Below are 7,500 nucleotides of genomic sequence, written 5' to 3'. Positions count from 1 at the left end.
TAACAGGGTTTCAAACAGGAAAAAGACTAGTGGTGAGTCATAACACACACACACACACACACACACACACACACACACATGCACACATTTCAAAAATCACATCCCCACTCCTCATCATCTGGTTCGTCCTTCAGACTGAAAAAGATTTTTAAGCAAAGAGAGGTTGGTGAAGAGAGTCACTTAGCAACCAGCTAAGAAAGTGTGTGTGTGTGTGTGTGTGTGTTTTAAGCATAAAACATACACAATTGTTAAGCATACAGTAATATCCTAAGAATATATAAGGCTATGATTTATAAAGCTGTGATTGGCCAGGCTGTGATCTTTGAAGCTGTGATTGGCCAGGCTGTGATCTATAAAGCTGTGATCTATGAAGCTGTGATTGGCCAGGCTGTGATTTTGAAGCTGTGATTGGCCAGGCTGTGATCTTTGAAGCTGTGATTTTTGAAGCTGTGATCGGCCAGGCTGTGATCTTTGAAGCTGTAATTGGCCAGGCTGTGATCTTTGAAGCTGTGATTGGCCAGGCTGTGATTTTTGAAGCTGTGATTGGCCAGGCTGTGATCTTTGAAGCTGTGATTGGCCAGGCTGTGATCTTTGAGGCTGTGATCTTTCAGCCTTGCGATGGTTAAGACGGTGATTGTTCAGGCAGTGTTGATTAATTCTCTATAACATCAGCGCTAATCGTAGTGCAAGTTTATATTAATGCACTGGTTCTGATGTGTTATTGTTTCCATCACAATGACTCGTTCCCAACAGACAGTCCACATTATGCGTTTAAGATTAAAGTGTTATCTCCTCCACCATCAGAGCACCGTCCAGCGTTCAACCGCACTGTGATGTAAACAATTATCATTCATAATTTCACCTTTATATATAAATCTCTCTCTTTATCTCTCTCTCTTTATCTATCCATTTCTCTCTCAGTATCTCACTATTCTTTCTCTCTGTGTAGGTGCTTTTAGAGCAGGGCTGTGTGTTCCAGGAGAGACACGGCTGGGAGAGACCGGGGTGGTTCAATAAAGACAGACCTGCACCGGTTAGACACACACACACACACACACACACACACACACACACACACACACACACAACCCATACACACACAACCCACACACATGAATATAAACACACAAGTTAAGATTTCAATGTTAATTTCTTTGTGTGTGTGTGTGTGTGTGTGTGTGTATAGGTTCTGGATTATGATTATTACGGTGCGTATGAATCTCCCATCAACAGTGACTACAAATACAACGAGCTTCTGGGCAGAGAGTACACCTTCAACTTCCCTCCACATCACGACACGGCAAGTGTGTGTGTGTGTGTGTGTGTGTGTGTGTGTGTGTGTGTTCCTGGCCATGTTCACACCTGGCATTGATGTATTATGTGTTACTATGTACATTGCTAGTAAGTGTGTGAAATAAAATGGGGTTGGGGGTTGGGGGTCGGGTGATATCTCTGGCCTTGTTCACACCTGCCATTAACGTGTGAATGTGTAACTACTGTACATGCTTATGCTGTGTGTGTGTGTGTGTGTGTGTGTGTGTGTGTGTGTGTGTAGATCAGAGATGAGTGTGTAGCCTGTAGAAACACTGTAGCCGTGTTTAACATGTCCTACTTTGGGAAGTTTTACCTCACCGGCCCCGACGCCAAGAAAGCAGCTGATTGGCTTTTCACTGCTGATGTCAACAAAGCACCAGGTCCACACACACACACACACACACACACACACACAATCCAGACATGATTTTCTTTAATTTTTTATTGAGAAATATTTTACAGCCATTCAGAATATTTAAACTTCTCTCTCTCTCTCTCTCTCTCTCTCTCTCTCTCTCTCTCTCTCTCTCTCTCTCTCTTTTCTCTCTCTCTCTTTTTTAAACTTTTTCACTGTCCCTCTTTTGCTTTCTCTTTATCACACCTTTGTATCTCTCTCTTTTGCTCTAACTTTCGTTCCTCTCGATCTTTCACTTTTATTCTCTTTTGCTTTCACACTCTCCTTTTTCCCTTTTATCACTCGTTCTTTCTCTCTCAATCTCTCTCTCTCATATATTTCACAACAGTATGTCGAGCCAATTCAATGAAAAATTAGGCTTTTAATTCTGGTGACTGACGTGTGTGTGTGTGTGTGTGTGTGTGTGTGTGTGTGTGTGTGTGTGTTTATTCCAGGCTCCACTGTGTACACCTGCATGCTAAATAAGAAAGGTGGGACTGAGGCGGATCTCACTGTCAGTCGTCTGGAACCTGGCTCCGCCCACCTCCCACTGACTCCGGAATTTACTGGTGGGTTAATAAAATATCACATACTGTTATGCACATTTCCACATGAATATTCATAAACTCATGCATACACAATTTATTAAAAGGCATGTTTTCATAAGTGCATTTGGAAACAAATGTATATGTTTTAAAATGTGTTCTGGTAAAAGGTGTAACTTTTAAGCGTGTGTGTGGGGGTGACTGTGTGTGTGTGTGTGTAGATCAGAGATGAGTGTGTAGCCTGTAGAAACACTGTAGCCGTGTTTAACATGTCCTACTTTGGGAAGTTTTACCTCACCGGCCCCGACGCCAAGAAAGCAGCTGATTGGCTTTTCACTGCTGATGTCAACAAAGCACCAGGTCCACACACACACACACACACACACACACACAATCCAGACATGATTTTCTTTAATTTTTATTGAGAAATATTTTACAGCCATTCAGAATATTTAAACTCTCTCTCTCTCTCTCTCTCTCTCTCTCTCTCTCTCTCTCTCTCTCTCTCTCTCTCTCTCTCTCTCTCTCTTTTTTAAACTTTTTCACTGTCCCTCTTTTGCTTTCTCTTTATCACACCTTTGTATCTCTCTCTTTTGCTCTAACTTTCGTTCCCTCTCGATCTTTCACTTTTATTCTCTTTTGCTTTCACACTCTCTCCTTTTTTCCCTTTTTATCACTCGTTCTTTCTCTCTCAATCTCTCTCTCTCATATATTTCACAACAGTATGTCGAGCCAATTCAATGAAAAATTAGGCTTTTAATTCTGGTGACTGACGTGTGTGTGTGTGTGTGTGTGTGTGTGTGTGTGTGTGTGTGTGTGTGTGTGTGTTTATTCCAGGCTCCACTGTGTACACCTGCATGCTAAATAAGAAAGGTGGGACTGAGGCGGATCTCACTGTCAGTCGTCTGGAACCTGGCTCCGCCCACCTCCCACTGACTCCGGAATTTACTGGTGGGTTAATAAAATATCACATACTGTTATGCACATTTCCACATGAATATTCATAAACTCATGCATACACAATTTATTAAAAGGCATGTTTTCATAAGTGCATTTGGAAACAAATGTATATGTTTTAAAATGTGTTCTGGTAAAAGGTGTAACTTTTAAGCGTGTGTGTGGGGGGTGACTGTGTGTGTGTGTGTGGGGGGGGTGTCTGACACAAATCAAGTCAAGCAAACAGCTTTACAGAATGTAACAGTGAAGGTGAATGGTGTGTGTTTATCCCTGATGAGCAGCATGGAGACTGTGGTGAAGGAAAAACTCCCTCAGATGTTATGAGAAAGAAACCTTGAGAGGATCCAGATTTAAAAGGGAAACCTCATCCTAATTTTGTGTGTGTGTGTGTGTGTGTAGATGATGCGTATTACTTGGCTGTTGGAGGCGGAGTTGCACAACATAACTGGAGTCACATCATGACAGTTCTGCAGGATCGAAGCTTTAACTGCACTCTGACTGATCACTCAGAGGACATGGGCATGATCAGCATCCAGGGACCCAAGAGGTGACACACACACACACACACACACACACACACACACACACACACACACACACATTAATGTCATCTCTTCTATAGTAACAGCTCATTCACAGGGACCAGTAATAGGTTTTATAAAATCCTAGACACTGGTGACTTATGGGTTTTATATGTGTGTGTTTAACATTTATGGAAGGAGTCTCCAGTTTCAGCACTGCATTGTAACAGAGAGACATGAGAAGCTTCAACTTTCCTAACATTTTTCTCACTTTAACTCTAACAAGAGGAGTTCATGTAGAAATAATCTGCACCATTCAATTAATGAAATTATTTAACTAAGTTAATTATCCAATTAATTAATCAATTATTGCTTCAATAATGTTTTCCTCAGAGTGTGTCTTTATTAGTGTGTTCAGCTGTTCTGAGCATCTTCACTGCCTCATAATGAACTAATAGAGCGCTAACAAGACTCAGTTCATCTAATCTCATTTCTGTAATGAAACTTGGGTGTGTTTGTGTTTATAAAAACTGTCTGGTCCCGTCCTCTCGCAGCTCTGAGAGAATTTCAATAAGAACTATCTGATCTTCAGCTTAAGTGGAGAGAGAGAGAGAGAGAGAGAGAGAGAGAGAGAGAGAGAGAGAGAGAGTTTAACTATGCACATTATACAGATCTGGTACGTGATTTTCTGAGGCCGTGTGGGTTGCATTTGCTCTTGTGTGATCTTTAGAATCTTACTGTTGAGTGGTGATGCAGCATACAGTATTTGATAATATCATCCCATGGAAACGTCATAACCTCATCATCTGAATGTTATAATATGAACGCTGAAAGGTTAATTTATGTAGAATGTAAAATAGTTAGTGTATCAATAATGATGCATAATAGCAATTTTTTTGTATACAAAATTATTTTATTTTTATTATAGTATAGTAGAAAATGTTATTAATAGTGTTTTAGTGATCATTGTATTAATGTAACACTGTTTAAAAACTGAACAGCATCACATTGTGCCATAAGAACACATCAGTGTATAATAATCATATAATAACATCGTAACATTTCCTCATCGTAATATTGTTCCATTGAAACATTATAACAATGTAACAAAATATCAGGAAATATTGAATTAAAGACATTTTGTCATCGTGCAAATGTGACATCGAACCCTGATTACATGATCGTTGCACATATCTGTGATAACATTACAGTAATATAACATTCTATCATTGTATTGTTGTTAAATTGTATTGTAAAATTTACATCCTGGTATTATTATATGATTTTTATTGTAACTTTATCATAGTATTAATGTAAAGTTTTAATTATAAATTATACCATCAAGCTGTTTTTTTAATTATTATTATTATTATTATTATTATTTTATTATAGTAAAATGTAAACCTTTGTATATATTATATATTATATATTGTATATTATAAATTATTGAGTCGGCATAAAAGTGATTCAGGGAAACATGATCAATGTATTGATTAATAATAGTAAAATAATTATGATTATAACATTGTATCATGGTCAGGTTGTATATTATTTATTGCATAACGGATCATTTTTACTGTGTCTAATGGTAACATAAAATTGTATAATTATTAAAAAGTTGCATAAAAGTTAGATTGTAACAGTGTATCGCTTTAACAACGTCTTAACAACGTATCACAATACAAAAATCTAATTTAAGTATTTAAATGTTTTAAACCGATTTCATGTGCAGTCAGAGGCCACGCCCTCTTTACTAATACAGACTACCTGATAGGCCACGCCCTCTTCATAAGATGTATCAGATTCTGTAAACAATAAAGGTGCTAAGTCTCGATTTCTGTATCAGTCCTCACAGTGTATCATTCTGAACCTGCTTTTCAATAAACACCATGGAATTCACACAGGAAAAGGTAGAATAGGTAGAAGACAAAGAGAGTAAATAGAAAGAAGGAGGGATGGAAGTGAAACAACAAAAGCCAAAATAGCTTTAATTATACTACTACTGATTAATTGTAGATTCTAATTGCATACAGAAGTGTTTGTTACCCAGGGTCTGGGTGTGATTAACAGCTGTGTGTGTGTGTGTGTGTGTGTGTGTGTGTGTGTGTGTGTGTGTGTGTGTGTGTGTGTGTGTGTGTGCGCAGTCGGGATTTGCTGAAGGAGGTTGTAGATGCAGATCTGAGTAATGAAGCCTTTCCTTTCTCCACCCACAAAATAGTGACTGCTGCTGGACACAAGGTCAGTTTCCCTCACCTACATCACTGCTGACTTCACTAACAGCCTTCTGGCTGAATCTCCACAAAATCTAGTGGAGCATCTTCCCAGAAGAGTGGATTATAACAGCAGATGGGAAGAAAATGTGGAATGGGATACCATGAGATGTTCAGAAAGCACATAGCGATCGTATGGCCGTGTGTCCACAAATCTTTGGCTTTATAGTGAATTTTGACAAATTTCTTCACAGAAATGAGAGAAATCTATTTTTCTGATTTGGATAATGTGAAGGAAATGCCACTGTAGAACATCTGTGGTCAAAATGTGCAGAAAAAAAAACATTTTCAATGATAAAAATGAATGAATAAGGTCATTTCTTTTAGTAGTCATGTAAAGGTCATCCTTCATCATGCTCAAGCATGAAACAAACACACATCATGGTTCATCATTGCACCTGACTGAAGTCTACCAGTACCCAGTCTACCCAGTATTCACTGAGACACATCTGGAGAACCCGTTACAAAGGAGAAGTGTGAAGGGGAAAAAATGCTTTAAGGTTTTTCTTAAACAAAAAAAAGGACGATCATGTGACACGCTGACGTGGCTGAACTGTTCAATTTATTAAATCATTTTTCTGTTTAAACAGTAAATATTTTTTTATATTTAACATAGAAAAGAAGCAATTTTATGAAGGAACTGTTCAGATGTTTCATGTGAACACGAAGACACGAAGCTTCACTGCGTCTGGTGGAAAAAACAAAAAGGAAAGTGCTGAAGGTTGCAGAGGAGCGATTGATTCAGGAAAGACATGAGTGCACACTTTGTTCCTCTGTAGAGATCCGAGAGTGAACAGGAGTAATGGTGTGCTGTGTCAGCACACACACACACACACACACACACACACATTTATTCCAATTAACTCTCTCTGTCTTCACCACACAGGATTTTTTTACAGTTAGTTCCTGCCGAATCAACACAAACCCTCAAGTTTTGTTACTTTACTTTTTCCAATGTAGTTAAAGAAATTCAAGGAATATTTTATCATGTATACATACATGTACACACACACACACACGTGCGCACGCACACACACACACAACACCCATCAGCCATAACGTCCTGTGGAGCCTGGACTCCACAGGACTTCTGAAGGTGTGTGTGGTTGGAATCTCACACCAAGACCCGAGCAGCAGATCCTTCCTGTAAGTGGTGCAGTGAACCCTCAATGGATCAGACATGTTTCTCCAGAACGTCAGACAGACACTCAGTCAGATTGAGGAATTTAGAAGTCAAGTCATGAACAGTTCCTGAACCGTTTGTGTTTGAACCTGCTGAAAGAGGACACGCCCCTTTATCTAACACTGTTACCATGAAGGGGTGTAACTGCAGGGGGTCTTGTAGGTGGTACATAACATCAAAGTAACCCCACATGAACACTAGGACCCAAGGTTTCCCAGGAGAACATCACCCAGAGCATCACCTTCTTGTATGGCATCCTGGTGCCATTTCTTTCCAAAGTCAACCACACCCATGCATCCAACCTCCACATGACGGA

At 39.3% G+C, this 7,500-nt stretch overlaps 1 protein-coding gene across 1 annotated transcript in view; it reads left to right on the top strand.

The window, feature by feature from the left end:
• The window catches only part of sardh (sarcosine dehydrogenase), a 22,937-nt gene that overhangs the window by 12,835 nt on the left and 2,602 nt on the right, over positions 1 to 7,500 (top strand). The window contains 6 exon segments of the mRNA XM_046860868.1: positions 950 to 1,033; positions 1,187 to 1,300; positions 1,556 to 1,694; positions 2,164 to 2,277; positions 3,610 to 3,757; positions 5,876 to 5,969. Coding sequence (XP_046716824.1) covers positions 950 to 1,033; positions 1,187 to 1,300; positions 1,556 to 1,694; positions 2,164 to 2,277; positions 3,610 to 3,757; positions 5,876 to 5,969 — 693 coding nt within the window.

The sequence above is a fragment of the Silurus meridionalis genome, chromosome 11, assembly GCF_014805685.1.
Source record: "Silurus meridionalis isolate SWU-2019-XX chromosome 11, ASM1480568v1, whole genome shotgun sequence".
Lineage (NCBI taxonomy): Eukaryota > Metazoa > Chordata > Actinopteri > Siluriformes > Siluridae > Silurus > Silurus meridionalis.
Note: the sequence above shows the minus strand (reverse complement) of the source record. Positions and strands in the feature narration are given on the sequence as shown.